Source organism: Mustela nigripes, chromosome 3, assembly GCF_022355385.1.
Source record: "Mustela nigripes isolate SB6536 chromosome 3, MUSNIG.SB6536, whole genome shotgun sequence".
Classification (NCBI taxonomy): domain Eukaryota; kingdom Metazoa; phylum Chordata; class Mammalia; order Carnivora; family Mustelidae; genus Mustela; species Mustela nigripes.
The window spans coordinates 163,951,790-163,968,947 of record NC_081559.1 but is presented as its reverse complement, the minus strand read 5'-3'; the positions used below and the strand labels follow the sequence as shown (position 1 = coordinate 163,968,947).

Sequence of the window (17,158 nt, the reverse complement as noted above, 5' to 3'; positions counted from 1 at the left end):
TAAGTAAAGAATGGAGGGATAAAATACTAGAGAGGAAATAAATGCAAATTCTAAAGAATTTATTGAGAAAGACATTATAATACTGTTTTTGCTGATTTCAGCAAAGCCTTCCTTGAGCAGCATTAACATATTCCCTAAAGTGGATGGATAAACTACAAAAATCTAGTAGAAAACAACACCTTAACATTTCTTCTTTAAATTCCATAGTCTAATGTTTATTTCATTGATGTTAAAACAAAAATAAAGGGTAATAGAACTTCAAAAGCTGTAAAATTATAAAACACAGACTCTCTAAGGTGGGAAGAGCCTCTTTTGAAAGGAAAGAAAACAGGGGTCAAAGGATGTGTAGGTCTAGAAAATTATAAAATTATGTATAGGTAATGGAAAAAGCAGTGTCACTGCTCTAACATTAATCAGTTGTGGACTTTAAGAAGGACCTTTAGTCTCCCTAAATATGTTTTCTGCATCTGTAAAATAAAAGAGTTAGACCAACTGATCTCTAATTTATCTTCATCACCTTTGAAAGTTTAAGATCCTATGATTCTAAACAAAATCATTAGCTAAAGGACATAAACAATGAGATAAATCCTTCAACTGAAAAGAAAAATGAAACATTTCTTTTATCTAAAATAAAGACACTAGAGGTTTTTTGGTTCATTGGTTAACCTGAATATAAATTTCAACTGTCTGCTTTATTTTATTCACAATTAGCTTAACTGTATTATAAGCTTAGCTATAATAGAATCATGTATAATTTTCATTCTGTACCTTGTTTGAGCGTAATGACACTCGACCTCCACAACGAGCACAGAACTTTGTTTGGCAATATGAACAGTTATGGCCACATCCATCAGCAAATTTTGTTTTGTGGCAAATACCACAGGTTGGGGCATCACCCTTCTGCTCTTGCTGCTGTTGTGATTCTTCTCCCATCTTCTTCACCTGCTCCTTGTACATTTCAAACTGCTGATGAAGTTTTCTGCAGAGAAAGCAGATAAGAAAAATCTGGTTGCCTGATGGTCTCAAAAACAGTAATTATGACAATCTATCTACAATTTTGTATCCAAAAATTTCATTAAATGAGGATAAAGAATAAAAATTTAATTTTCTGATTATTGAATAACATCCTACAGGGCACATCACAAGAGTGCTGTAACTAGTTCTGCCCTCTGACATACATGGTAATTTAAGAGCCAATTAATACATGCGAATAAAGACAGCTCTTTAAGTTATAATTGTAAAATTTTTATCTCCCACTTGTAATATATTTTCAATCATATGTCCTAAAATATTTAAAGTATTATTTTTCAAAGGTTTAGCTTCAGAATTGGACTGAGCTGATTTGACTTACACAGTATAGCCAAAACCAATGAACTTCAAATCTTTGAGACAACTCTCAATTGGAGTGCTCTTAAGAATCCAAACAGAGGGGAAAACACTGGATGAGTGCTCTCACTAATTGTTTAAATCTGTTCAACAGTCTGGATATTAGCTGGCTTTAAAAACATTGTGAAAGATTAGAAGCTTAGCAAATAAGGCTGTGCAAACAAAGGCCAGTTTCTATCTTAAAAACAAAACCCCAAAAATGAGGAAAAAGATGCCTAGAAAAAGGTTTTATTTACTCTTTAAAAATAAATCGTGATAAAAATTTTCACTTCCATTATCTTCATAAAGGAAAATTTTAAATGTTTTAAATTAACTCTGCTTAAGATTTTCAAAGCTGTAAATGATGTCACTCCCAACCTAAAAATGACAAAAGGCTAAATATTCTATAAAATCGTAACTTTTCTTGAGCCCATCAGAGAGTTGAAGATATAAGGCAAAAAATCTGAACTCCAAAGAGCAGCAAGCCCCTCCAAAGAGAAACGAAATACACTGTTTCATCATTTGCAGAGCTGAAGAGGAGAAAGAGGGGACACCCTACAAGCAGGGAAGAGGAAATTAATTAAAATTTTAACAAATTGTAAAAGGCCAAGTGTGGGCTAACATACAGTTTGGAATAGCTAGAGGCCCAGACTCAAGGAAAACCCACATTCACCACAAGCACTTTTCTGCAGGCCTCTATTGGTCACTTATGAAGAAGATTGGGAGCAAGGCATAAGAACAAACAACTCTTCAGGGGTACACATGTGTAGGTGTAAAAGAGTTAACTAGTGGCTGCTGAAGTACAGGCCCAATTCCCCAGACCATCTCTCCTAAAAATGTCAAAGCTATAAGCCACAGGGAGAAGGAAATTCTGTCATCCCCAGAGCAAAGGCATCTACTGCAGCTAAGGAAAAGGTTAAAGGGGAAAAACCTCTGCCCATGAGAGAGGAACAGGAAACCATCTTCAGCCAACAACCTTTGCTCAAATCAAAGGTCTTTCATATCTAGGGAAGAGATGGAAATTCCTGTCCCAAACCTATCAGAGATACAAGGCAGATTTACTTCTATGGGAAGAAGGGCCCAAGAACTCTGAGCAAACCTCATCCATAAGGCCCAGATCAACAGGTCCTATCAATGAAGGGCAGGAAAACTTAACAAAACACCCTTGCCCCTGACACAAACCTAGAATCAAGAAATAAGCATCAATCATTTACTCCAGGGAGCAGAGTGGAGGGGCAGCAAAAGCATACGGAGAGATGCCTCTATGCAGTAAGTAGATGGAAATAAGTAGATGGAAATGGCTGAAGGGGTAGCAAAACACTGAAAAAAACTTCTGATACTCCTGCATTCTTCATAAATACAATGCAGCAGTAGCCTACTGGAGGAATTGGGAGGAATTTGAAGACTGTGATGCACTAAAGATAATGATGGCAACACCAAAATCCAAACCTATCTGAACTTCCGACCTGATGATGACTTAATTTCCAACACTAACAGTCTGACAGAAAAGGCATGCCTTTAAGGCATAAATAGAATTCAAAACCCCAAGACTCAGAGGAAACCCATCACCAAGAGATAAAGTAATTAATGTAATTAGATTCAGAGATGACAAGATTGATGGACTTACTGAAGTCATCAGGCAGACTTGAAAATGACTATAATTATTAAGGTAAAAGATTCACAGAAAAAGGGGGACAACAAACATGAACAGATGGGGTACTGAGGCAGAAAGATACAAAGTATAAGAGTCATATGAAAATGCTGGAAATAGAAAACATGTCATCAGAGATGAAGATTTTCTTTTATGGGCTAAGGGATACACTTGAAAAAACTAAGGAAAAAATTAGTAAACTTGAAATAAGTCAATAAAAAATATCCAAACAAACAAAAAAGAGTTGGAGAAGGGAAGAAAAAAAACAAACAGAGCATCCAAGAGCTAAATTGATCTAACACGTGAAATTGGTGTCCCAAAAGAAGGAGCAAACAGAACAGAGGAAATATTTGAAGGAATAATGGCCATGAACTTTCCAAAATTAATGAAAGTTACCAAATCACAGACACATGAACCTCAAAGAAGCCTTTGTAGAACAAACACCAAATCCACACACACCTAGACTCATCATAGTCAAACTGCTAAAACCCAAAGAAAACTATGAAAGCAGCCAGAGAAAATGATATATTATATGTATAGAACCAATGATAAAAATTACAGAAGATCATCTTTCAGAAACCATGGAAGCTAGACGACTTTGGAGTAAAATCTCTATGAAGACTGACAGAATAAAACTGTCAACCCAAGATCCCATGGGCAATGAAATTATGTTTCAAAAAATAAAGGGAAGGGGCGCCTGGGTGGCTCAGTGGGTTAAAGCCTCTGCCTTCGGCTCAGGTCATGATTTCAGGGTCCTGGGATCAAACCCTGCATTGGGCTCTCTGCTTGGCAGGGAGCCTGCTTCCCTTCCTTTCTCCCTGCCTGCCTCTCTGCTTGTGATCCCTGTCAAATAAATAAATAAAATCTTTTTTTTTTAAGATTTTTTATTTATATATTTGACAGAGAGAGATCACAAGTAGGCAGAGAGGCAGGCAGAGAGAGAGGAGGAAGCAGGCTCCCTGCTGGGCAGAGAGCCCAATGCAGGGTTTGATCCCAGGACCCTGAAATCATGACCTGAGCCGAAGGCAGCGGCTTAACCCACTGAGCCACCCAGGCGCCCAATAAATAAAATCTTTTAAAAAAAAGTTAAAGGAAAATAAAGACTTCTCAGGCAAAGAAATGTTGAATTTATTGTTAGAAGACATTAACCATAGGAATTTAAAGTAAGTTCTTAGGCAGAAGGAGCATGATATTCCTTCAAAGTATCATATAGAAAACTGAACACATAAAAATAAACACTTATACTAAAAGGAAAAAAGTCTCAAATACATTTCCAAAAAAAGAGAAAATTAAAACCAAAGAAAGCATTTTTTTAAAAAGTTTTTTAAACTATAGAAGAAATCCATGAAACCAAATGCTGCTTCTTTAAACAAAACAAACAAAAAAAAATCAATAAAATCAATAAACCTTCAAACAAAATAGTTGGGGGGGGGGAGAAGATAAAAATTACCTAGAGCAAGAACGATAGAGGGAACATCACTACAGACTCCACAGTTACTCAGAATTAAATGCAACAGATTACAAGAGAAAACTATGAACAATTCTCTGCTCATAAATTCTGTAGCTTACATAAGAAATAGACTATAATAAAATAGACTATTTCCTTGAAAGACTGAAACTGGCACACCTCACTCAAGAAGAAACAGAAAGACGGACAAGTCCCATACGTGTTAAAGAAAGTTAATTCCTAGTTTAAAACCTAAAAAAAGAAAAAAAAAACAAAAAAACTTCTCATGCTCACTGGTTTTATCGATGATTTCCACCAAACATTTAAGGAAGAAATAACACAATTTTACATAATCTCTTCCAGAAAATAGAAAACAAGGGGCCACTTCCTTACTAATTTCCTAAGGCCAGCATTACTGTGATACCAAAACCATATAAAAATATAATGGGGGGGGTGCCTGGGTGGCTCAGTGGGTTAAAGCCTCCGCCTTTGGCTCAGGTCATGATCTCAGGGTCCTAGGATCGAGCCCCACGTCAGGCTCTCCGCTCAGCGGGAAGCCTGCTTCCCCCTCTCTCTCTGCTTGTCTCTCTGCCTACTTGTGATCTCTGTCAAATAAATAAAAATATATACATATATAATGGAAAATTATAGCCAATATTCCTCATGGAAAGATGAAAAATCCTCACACAACATTATCAAGCCAAATCCAGAAATATATTAAGAATAATACATCACAAAGAGGTGTACCAGGTTTGTCCTGGGAATGCAAGGTTGATTCCACATTTTAAATTCAAGCAATATGAATCACCATATTAACAGACTAATGGGGAAAAAATAGTATAATTATGTCAAAATATACTGAGAAAGCACTTGACTCAGCAAACTAGGAATACATAGAAACTTTCTGAATGCAATAAGGGTTACAACAGCCTACACCTCAATTGGCCTACAGCTAATATCATACTGTATTGTGAAAGATTTAATGGTTTCCCTCTAAAGTCAAGAAAAAGGCAAGGAGTTCTCTCTCACTACCCATAATCAACATTGAACTGGAAATCCTAGCTAGTGCATTAAAACAATAGAAAACAGAGATTAGAAAGGAGGAGAAGAAAAGTTGTGTATAGATGGCATAATTATCTATATATGAAATCCTAAAGAAAATACAAAAAAACCTACTATAATAAACGTGCTTTAGCAAGGTCACAAGATACAAACTAAGCATTGCATAATTGGAAATCAAAATTTTAAAAAGTAGTCTGCAATGGCATCAAAAAACAGAAGAAAGAAAACACTAAGGTATAATTTAAACAAAATATATACAGGTTTTTAAAATACTATAAAATATTGATTACTTATAAAATGATTGACATGAAAACTATAAAATACTGATTAAAAGAATCAAAGGAGGGACGCCTGGGTGGCTCAGTTGGTTAAGCAGCTGCCTTCGGCTCAGGTCATGATCCCAGCGTCCTGGGATCGAGTCCCACATCGGGCTCCTTGCTCCGCGGGGAGCCTGCTTCTTCCCTCTGACTCTGCCTTCCACTCTGTCTGCCTGTGCTTGCTCTCACTCTCTCTCTCTCTTACAAATAAATAAATAAAATCTTTAAAAAAAAAAAAAAAAAAGAATCAAAGGAGATCTAAGTAACAGAAGAAATATACTGTATTTATCAATGAGGAAACATTATACTGTTAAGATACCAATTCTTTCCAAATTGATCTCTCATTCAATGTTATCTCAATCAAAAACTCAGCATGATTTTTTTGAAGAAATTGATAAGCTAACTCTAAAATTTATGTGGAAAAGCAAAATTCCTACAATAGGCAAATATTTTGAAAAAGAAGTTGCAGGACGCATGCCACCTGATTTTAAGACTTATTATAAAATCTACAGAAGTAATCAAGTCAAACACAGTGTTAACAAAGGATAAACACATACACAATGGAACAGAATAGAGTCCAAAATAGCCCAAGACTTAAATGGTCATTAATTTTTTTTAAAGGTGTCAAGAAAATTTAATGGAAAAAGAAAAATCTTTTAAAGTTGAAAATAGAGCTACCACACTACCCAGCAATCATGCTACTGGGTATTTACCCTAAAGATACAAATATAGTGATCCAAAGTGGCACATGCACCTCAATGTTTATAGCAGCAATGTCCATAATAGCCAAATGATGGAAACAAATGAATGGATAAAGATGTGGTATATATATACAATGGAATACTACGCAGTCACCAAAAAACCCAAACTCTTGTCACTTGCAATGATGTGGGTGGAACAGAGGGTATTATGTTAAGTGAAATAAGTCAATCAGAGAAAGACAATTATGATATGATCTCTCTGATATGAGGAATTTGAGAGGCAGGGTGGGGGTTTGTGGTGGGAAGGGAGGGAAAAATGAAACAAAATGGGACTAGGGAGGTAGACAAACCATAAGAGACTCTTAATCTCAGGAAACAGAGAGCTACAGGGGGGGCAGGGGGCATAGGGGGCACCCATGGCTGGGTGATGGAGTGATGGATATTGGGGAGGGTATGTGCTATGGTGAGTGCTGTGAATTGTGTAAGACTGATGATTCACAGACCTGTACCCCTGAAACAAATAATACATTATATGTTAATAAAAAAGGAAAAAAGAAAAAAAAAGAATAATCTTTTAAGCAATGAGAAATTCATGTGCAAAAAAAGTAATTGGAAATCCATGTGTTACAAAAATAAACCTGAATTCATACTTTACACCTTATTCAAAAATTAATTCAATGTATTATATAACTGCAATCAACAGATTACAGAACTAAATCTAATGACCAAAACCTTAAAACTCCTAGAAAAAAACCCTGCAGGAAATCATGACCTTGGGTTAAACAAAGACTTCTTAGATAGGCTAGGCAAGGATTTCTTCAATAGGATATAAAAGGTATGATCCAGAAAGCAGCCATTGGCAACATGCTAAATGAATAAGCACGGCTGTGTTCCAGCAAAATGTTATTTATAAACACAAAATTTTAATTTCATGTAATTTTTACAGTCATAAAATGTTATCATTAATGTTTTTATGATTTTAAAATGTAAAAATCATTCTTAACTCACCACTTAAAAAAAAACAGCCAGTAGGCCATATTTGGTCTATGGGCCAGCTTGCCCACTTCTATACAATATGAGTTCATTTATATGACAGTCTAGAAAAGGCAAAGTTATGAGGACCGACCAATGGTTGCTAGGGACTGTGGCAGAGCAAGGGAATGAAATACAAATATACACAAGGAACTTTGGGGGGTAAAGGAAATGTTCTATGTCTTATTTATGGGAGTAAATACATAACTGTATGTTTTTTCAGAATTCACTTAAGTAGATCCCTCAAAGGGGTGAATTTTACTGTAAATAAATTACATCTCAAAAACCTTGATTTTAAAGAAAGCTAGTTTCAAAGTGCTAACCTAAAGTCAGTAGTTAGATTAAAAATAGAACTCTATGAGTGAGTCCATTATATCAACTTAATTATAAACACATACTTCCCTCTTCACACCTAATAACAGTACACTTAAACAGCTATGCCAGTTTAACTTTTTCTGTAACTTCAGATAATACACTCAACTGTTTTTTCCCTGATTATCTTCCACCAAGAGGGAAGCTCTGCTAACACAAAACAAGCACCACTAACCATAAAATGTGTACCAGAGCAGGCATGAGTTTAAGCAGACCACTGGATGAGCCCTGCACCATGTAGAAGAATTCTCTTTCCATGTGTGAGATATATTGTACATTTCTATTGAACACCTGCTGATACACTTACGATGTTTGACATTCCTCTCAGGAAATGGCTGAACCTAGTGTGGAAAAGGAATATGAGAACCCACAAAGTTTCTATTTCAGTTCTAAAGGCATGGGAATACGAGGCGAATTACCAAGGCACACTGAAACAAAAAAGCAGTCTGCTTAAGTGAACTGTGCTAAAACAGAATGTCTCAGTGGAGAAGTGGAAGCCACATTTCACCCATGAGGAGAAGGCCCATCCTCTTAGTCACAAAGTTAGGAATCATGCATCCCGAAGAACTATTTAAAGAACTATTTGAAACCCTCTTCCAGAGAACTATAGAAATCCCAGAGACTAGAGCAGTAAGGCTGCAGGATGCGAGCCAACAGTCCCAGCTGTGGGGAGAAAAGAGTTGAAGGAGATGCAATCCAGGGAGGACTTGATGACAAGTTTGAGCTAACAAGAGAAGATTTAGAGAGATGTGGGGTCTGCATCCTTCCAGTCCTATAAAGTGAAAAACTACTATACGCACAAGGGGTGCTGTACAGGGGCACCCAAGTGGCTCAGTTGGTTAAGCATCTGACTCTTAGATTCAGCTCAGGTCCTGATCTCATGGTCCTAGATAGAGGCCCACATAGGGCTCTATGTTCCATGTGATGTCTGCTGCAGATTCTCCTTCTCCGTCCTGCTCTCTCTCAAATGAACAAATAAAATCTTGAAGAAAAAAAAAAAGTAGCAGTAGTAATGGTGTACAGGCAGATTAAGGAGCTAAACAGGAGATTCAGATTCCTTGCTGAGAAGAGCATCTCTCTCCCTTCCCATTTATAAATTTTTAAAAAATTCTATATCTGCTTCCTTACCCCATTCTTCAACCAACCTAATCTAGTTTCCAGTCTACTTACTAATTCTCACAAAGTTCATCAATAGTCTCCCTGTTCCTAAAATTAGTGAGCAAAATGTTTACTCTGTATCTTACTGAGTTCTAACGATATTTGGAATTATGTTCGACTATGTTCACTACCCGTTGGCTTTCACAATGCTCTCCTTGTTTCCCTGTATCTGCGGCCTTTCATTTTCTTTCTCCTTTGAAGGTCAAGACTCGGGCCCTCTTCTCTTTTCATTCTATGGTGTCTTTTAAGGCAGTCTTATCCCCTCTCCAAGGCTTCAATTGCCACTTATCTATAAATTACTTATAAATGTAAATGTCCAGCTCAGACTTCTCCTCTGAGCTTTAAAATTCAATTGCCTACTCAACATCTCTATTTAGAGATCTCAATGCCACCTCAAATGCAATATGTATAAAACTGAAACCATCATTGTCCTACGCAAACCAGATTCCCTCCGAAGTGTTCCCTATTTCAGTAAGTGGTGCTACCATTCAATTATATGGCCTGAAATCTAGAATTGTTCTAGAACTCTCCCTCTCCCTCAAATGCATAATTTATCTATCACCAAGTCCTTTCAGTTTTACTTCCTATATGTGTCTTGAATCCTTCCACTTGTCTCTATAATATCCCCTGTGAACACCATAGGCCTTGTTACCATCCATGCCCACCTGATCTCCTAGGGAGGCTCCTTACTTCCACACTTCTCTCCCTCAATCTGTTGTGTACACTACAGGAAAACTTAGCTTTCCTAAAAGACACTGTTTAAAATACTCTACTGGCTTCTCATTGCTCTTAAATAAAAAGAAAACACTTCTTATGAAGACTTACAAAGCCCTCAATGTTCTAGCATACATTCCCTCTTCAACCTCATGTTTTATACAGATTCTTTACCCTCATTCTGTTAATGCCATTCTGGCCTTCTTTCATCCTTTAGATTCAACATTGTGCATCTCATTACTGGTCTTTGCACTTTATACATGCTCTTGTTTCCACCTGAAATGGATTGCAATGCACACACTCCCTCCCTTTCTTTCTTTCTTTCTTTCACTTCTTTTAAACCTTAGGTATCCAGGGGCACCTGGGTGGCTCAGTGGGTTAAGCCTCTGCCGTCAGCTCAGGTCATGATCTCAGGGTCCGGGGACCGAGCCCTGCATCGGGCTCTCTGCTCAGCAGTGAGCCTGCTTCCTCCTCTCTCTCTGCCTGCCTCTCTGCCAACTTGTGATCTCTCTCTCTCTCTGTGTGTCAAATAAATAAATAAAATATTAAAAAAAAAAATAAAAAATAAACCTTGGGTATCCAGAACAGAATTGATCATAAGCTTGGTAGTACATATCCATATCTGGCTCCTATTTTAATTAATTCTTTTTCCCTTCCCCAGTGTGATTTCTCTTCCATCGGGTAACCAGTCTTATCAACTTACATAAATGGCATTGTGCCATTTACTTGTTTCTGCTTCTTTTATTTGCCATTCAACTTTACTTTTTTATATTTAAATCTAAATAAACTATAGCTAATGCATAGGGTGTTTATGGTGTATCAGGGAAATAGGTACTATTATTATTATTATTATTCCTATTTTCATTCCTATGCTTTAAAGAAACTGTCTTGCTCATGGTCTTATAGGTGGTAAGTCGTTAAAGCCAGATCCAAATTCAGAGTTGCTTCAGAATCCATGCTTTTAACCACTACAGGTTTTGCATCTAGTTCATACATTTTAATGGATGTATAATGTTCTGTTTACATAAATCACATTTTACTCAATGTATTTTTTTTAAAGTTGGCCCTTTATCATTTATTATTATACATATTTCTGTAATGATATATTTATAAACCCACATACAGGCAAACCTCATTTTATTGTACTTCACTTTATTGCACTTTGCAGACACTGGCTATTTTACAAATTGAAGGTTTGTGGCAACCCTCCACTGAGCAAGTCTATCAGCCACCTCAACAGCATTTGCTCACTTCTATGTTTCAGTGCCATTTTGGCAGTTCCCACGATATTTCTAACTTTCTCATTATTATTATACTATGGTGACTGGTAATCAGTAATGAGATAGTATTCTTTAGCAATAAAATATTATTTTTTAAGATTTATTTATTTATGTGAGAGACAGAATAAGATAGCACAAGCAGGCGGAATGACAGGCAAGCAGAGGGAGAGGGAGATTCAGACTCCCAACCCAGCAGGGAGTGTGATGTGGGGCTTGATCAGAACCTGTGCTGAAGACAGAAACTTAACCGACTGAGCCGTCCAGGCACGCCTAGCAATAAAGTATGTTTAATTAAGACAGATACATTTTTTTAGACAGAATGCTGCTGCACACTATAGACTACAGTAGGCACGCATGTAACTTTTATATGCACTTGGAAACCAAAAACTTAATTCGACTCACTATATTTCCACTTTCACTTTATTGCAATGGTCTAGAACTGAATCCACAATATCTCTGAAGTAAGCCTGTATGGTTTTCTCTGGGGTATATACGCAGGAATAGAGTACACATCGTCAAGTTCACTAAATATTTCGGAATTGCTTTGCCAAGTGGCTTAACCCAGTTAGCATCCCCACAAGAAGGGTATGAAGGTTTCAGTGTCTTCTTGTTTGTGCCAATGTGTGATATTACTTAACTTATAAAATTTTTGCAGCTTTAATAGATATGAACTGATGTTTTTTGTAGGTTGTTTGGGTTTTTTTTCCAGTTCATGTCTGTCTGACTTCTATGACGGTCAGCCTCTCCTATGAACTATCTATTCACTCCATTCTTTACCAATACTCTGTTGGATTTCCTGTATTTTCCTTGCTGATTTGCAGTAGTATCCTATATAGACTATATGTTAATCATTTCTAAGTTAAACAAAACAAATATCCTGGTCTGACAATTGATTGTTAATTGTGTACATGGTGTCCTTTGTTAAACAGAAATCTTTAATCTTGATGTAGTCAAACATACCAATTTCTTTCTTCATGGTTTGTGGTTTCAGTGGCTAGCTATAAAAAAATTCTTACTTATCCCTAAGTCAGTCACAAAAAAATTCTAAAGTTTCTCCTAATAGCTTTATAATTTTACCTCTTAAATTTAGGCTTTTAATCGATCTGAAGTTTATTTTTATATGTGATGTGATACAAGAATTTAATTTCAATCTTCTCCATATAGAGATCGCATTTTCCCAGCACCAATATATAGTCCATCCTTTCTTCTACTTATTCGTGATGGCAATCTATCAGATACTAAGTTCCCACGTGTGCATAGGTCTATTTACAGATTCTGTTTTTTATTTCATTGGTTTTTGTGTTTGTTCCTACTCCAGAACAACACTGTCAGAACCAAATTCCAAAGAGAATAAAAGGTCTAAAAGGTCTTAAATGTGTAAGTTTGAATATATAATTTTCCAGCAATATAAATCAGAGGTCAGCAAACTTTTTTTTTAAGAGCCAGACAGATATTTCTTGCAGGTCATAGGGCCTCAACTACTCAACTCTGCCCTTGTGATATGGAAGTGGTCATAGATAACACAACAAAAAGTAAGTTTAACTGTGTTCCAATAAAACTTTATTTATAGAAACAGGCAGGTGAGCAGGCAGAATTTGACCTATAGGCCACATTTTATAGATCCTGAATACAGACAAAGGAGTCAAAGATATACTTTATTTTAAAACTTTTATTACAAATGAATATTTAAAAGACATATTCAATAAGATATCAATTTAGAAATACTGCGCTTTTTTCCACCTTCTTATTTTATAAAGCTATTTTATACAAAATTTTTTAAAGATTTTATTTTTAAGGGATCTCTACAACTAATGTGGGACTTGAACTTATAACCCTGAGATCAAGAATCACATACTATACTGAGAGAGATGGCCATGTGCCCCTATTTTACCCAAATTTTCATGTGTATTTTCTGAATCAATGTCTCCATCATCACTAAAGCAACTCAGTGAACTAACTCAGTGTTTTCCAAAGCAAATTTTCTTCACTTTCTGAATTATTTGAAAAGTTGAACTTTTCAATCCCCCAGTTCCTAGAAATGCTGCTATTTCCAGTAATTTTATACCCAGCCAAATGTTTTTGTTGGATATACTATTTTCTCACTCAACTCATATGTATGTTTTCACGATCTTCACAAGCTAACCATTTACATTACCCTTTTTTAAAAGTAATCTTTTTTTTTTTTAAGATTTATTTATTTGAAAGAGAGAGAGAAAGCATGTGGGGAGGGACATCAGGAGAAGGAGAATCTTAAGCAGACTTCACACTGAGCACAGAGTCCAATGTGGGGCTTGATCTCATGATCCTGAGATCAGGACCTGAGCCAAAACCAAGAGCTAGACACTTAACCAACTGAGTGACCCAGGGGCTCCTGAAGTAATCTTGAAAAGGTTTGTTTGTTTACCACAACTTACAACACTAGCCATCGTGAGTTCATAGCCCCAGGAATTTCCAGACTGATGCTGAATTTCTTTATCTCCCCTTTCATAGGTTCCGGTCAGGTAATCTCTAAGGTATAGTTATGTTTGTTTGAGGTCTTTTCAGGGTAATGTGTCTTTGCCAAGAAGTACTTTTGTAATTCAAACTAAAAAAAATCCTGGGCTTTTCATGTTGTAACAACTCAAAATAAAGCAATTTCCTATTACTAGAAGGATAATCTCAGGAAAAAAAAAAATAAAGGAACACCACATATTCCCAAATATATATTACTTGGGTTTTGTAACTCATTTTGATATCTGCAAAATGAATCTTCCTCTTTGTTTTTCTTTTTGAAAATTCCTTTCCTGGGATGCCTGGGTGGCTCAGTCGGTTCAGCAGCTGCCTTTAGCTAAGGCCATGACCCCAGAACCCTGGGATCTAGTCCCATGTCAGGCTCCTTCCTCAGTAGGGAGCCTGCTTCTCCCTCTGCCTGTTTCTGCCTTCTGCTCCTTCTGCTTGTGCTCTCCTCTCTTTCTGAAAATAAATAAAATCTTTAAAATAAAATTGTTTTTCTATTTATAAATGTATTTCTTCCAACTAAGTGTTTTAATCCTTTTATTCCATTCTCTTAAAAATCTTGGTAGAATTTCTACTAAAACTGCATTACATTTATAGATTAGTTTTAGGAAACCTGACATCTTTACAATGTTCTGTCTTCCCACCTACTAACACAAGGAGTGTCATTTATTGCCAGTCTTCAAGAAATAGTAGCCACTTTACAAATGAATTATTTTAACTAAAGTTTTTTCACATTAACTAATAATACACGCCCCAAGGAGCCTATACACAGACCTATGTTTCAATTAATTGGCTCCCTAATTATATTTTGCTTGCATTATATCCTATGCATTTAAAAACATTATTTTGAGATAGAGCCTATAGGATTCACCATCTTGTCAAAGCATCCATACAACAACTAGATCAAGGATCTCTGAGAGGGGCGCCTGGGTGGCTCAGTGGGTTAATCCTCTGCCTTTGGCTTGGGTCATGATCTCAGGGTCCTGGGATTGAGCCCCACATTGGGCTCTCTGCTCGGCAGGGGGCCTGCTTCCTCCTCTCTGCCTCCTCTCTGCCTGTGTCTCTGCCTACTTGTGATCTCTGTCTGTCAGATAAATAAATAAAATCTTTAAATTTAAAAAAAAAAAGATCTCTGAGATACTCTCATGTTTTATATGTTGTTTCATAAGAAAAGTAAAAGCAAGTTCCCCAATAATTTCATGAAGCCAATGTAACCATGATGCTTTGTACTCGTCACTTCCATAACTCCTCACTATTCTCACCTCACTTCGACACCACTTCATTGGAAAGATATCCCTTAGCATCTCTGATTATGTCAAATCCCCCCATTAAATATTCCAAGTGCTACACTATATTGTATTTCCACATCCCTCCTTTTATTTATATATATTATTTTTGATTAATGTCTCTAATTTGAAAATATAATTCATGAGAATTGTTTTTTCTGTTTCTTATGTCCATTTTATCCCACTGATAGGCATGATGAATGCCCCATAGCCAAGTTCTTAATAAATATTTACCAAATGTTTGAATTAATAGTGAATAAACAAACGTGTACTATGTGTGCACTGTTTCACAAGTGATGGAGCAAAAATATAAAGTTGAATATGAACCAATTCTGTCATTAGTAAAATACACACAAATGAACAGGTACAGACAGGAGTGAACATAAATAAACTATGTAATACAAAGCAAAATGATACATACACTAAATAAACATGTAAGAAAAATAGTGCTGCACCACAAGGAAAAGAGCCATTAATTGTGACTGGTGTTGGCATAACTTTTTAGACGACTTCTATGACTTCAGAGAAGTTTTAGTTTTTATATATTCTGCACATCCTGGACTTGAAGGATATGCAAAATTGTGATCAGCAGAAAATGGAGAATGATTCAACCTGAAATATGCAAAGCACAAAAACAGATGGAGAATTCAGGAAGTTGAAAGTATTGTCTTGGCATAAACTATGTATGAGAAAAGAAGAGGAAGAAAGATAGAATAGAAGCTGGTGAGGCAGCTTGGATGAGAATATCCTGACTTCCTTACTAAGAATAATTTCCCATACTATTTAATATCTAACTTAGTGTGCCACATCACAAGTTATAGAAATCAGTAAGAGAATGCTGAGAAATATTGTAAAACTAACTCAAATAAATCAGATATTTGGCTCACTCCCTGTAGGCTAAAAATACTTCCCCAAAACAATTTGTAACTATTACACACACACACACACACACACACACACACACCCCACACTGAAAAACTCTTTATATTAAAATACATGAGGCTTGTTAAATATTAATTTACATGAAGCTTGTTAAATAATATTAACTTTTATCTTTATTATATATCTTTAGTATGAATAACTTTGCTTCTGTTTCATGATGCCACTATAACCAATAATCCAAAAGGCAATGAAATTCAGAAGGTCTATTTCTTAAACAACAACAACAACAAAAAAAACTTATATAATCACCAGATAGGGAATCTTTGGATTGAAATGATTATTTCATTCACAAGATAAAATCATCTTGATGTTAGAAACTGAGATTTAGGGGCACCTGGGTGGCTGAGTGGGTTAAAGCCTCTGCCTTTGGCTCAGGTCATGATCCCAGGATCCTGGGATAGAGCACTGTGCCGGGCTCTCTGCTCAGCACCTCTCTCTCTCTCTCTCTCTGCCTGCCTCTCTGCCTGTCAAATAAATAAATAAATAATCTTAAAAAAAAAAAAAAAGAAAGAAACATTTAAAATAAGTAGAAGTATGCTCATAGCTTATTATTGACAATAGGAAATGGTTCATCTTGAATATGCAGATATCCCTTTCTATCCCTTTCTGGTGTCGAGAAGAAAATGGATTTCCCTGTTAATCTGAAATTTGTTTCTTAAAGAAAAGTATTTAACAAATTCAATTCTGAGGGAAAACAAAAACGATAAATAGAAGAAACATTTTAAGACCATTATAGGTATCTGACCTTCAAGTTCCTTCTGCTTAACCAAAGTAAAATACTTCTTTGGAAAAGGCATTAGAAAGTAAAACACTTTTTATAAGGCACAGTTCCTGGGTAAAATACTATTTGCTCATCATTGAAAAAGAAAACTCTGATCAAATTGTTTATGTTTTTTACAATTTGTGCTGTTTATCATACTCAGTCTCAGATTGATGTAGATAATTGTAAACCTTGAACTATGGCATGATTTAGTAGCATAATGCTATTTCCCTTGCTGGCAACCAAGATATCTGAATACTACTCTAACATTTACACTAGAACAACAATGTTCTCCTACAGCTCTCCAAACACATCAAGCTCTTTCACACTGTTGCAGGGGCTGTTCCATCCACTAGACCATAATTTACCTTCTTTTTTTTTTTTTTTTTTTTTTTACTTAGTACACTCCTTTTCAGCATTCAAGACCCAGTTCAGATTCCAGCAACCCTGTCTTCCCCACCACCTGGCAGAATCAAACACTCGCTCTTAGGTTACACTTCTAAACAATATATTATATTGTAATTATTCTTATGTATATTATCTGTCTAGGACCACTCATCTTTTGCCCAACACTA

General features: G+C 36.0%; 1 protein-coding gene across 45 annotated transcripts in view; it reads right to left on the bottom strand.

Moving 5' to 3' along the window:
* The window catches only part of RIMS2 (regulating synaptic membrane exocytosis 2), a 600,488-nt gene that overhangs the window by 473,405 nt on the left and 109,925 nt on the right, over window positions 1-17,158 (bottom strand). For all 45 annotated transcript variants that reach the window (XM_059394973.1, XM_059394974.1, XM_059394987.1 and 42 more), the window contains one exon: window positions 769-979. In XM_059394973.1, the coding sequence (XP_059250956.1) occupies window positions 769-979 (211 nt within the window). The remainder of the gene's footprint in view (window positions 1-768; window positions 980-17,158) is intronic.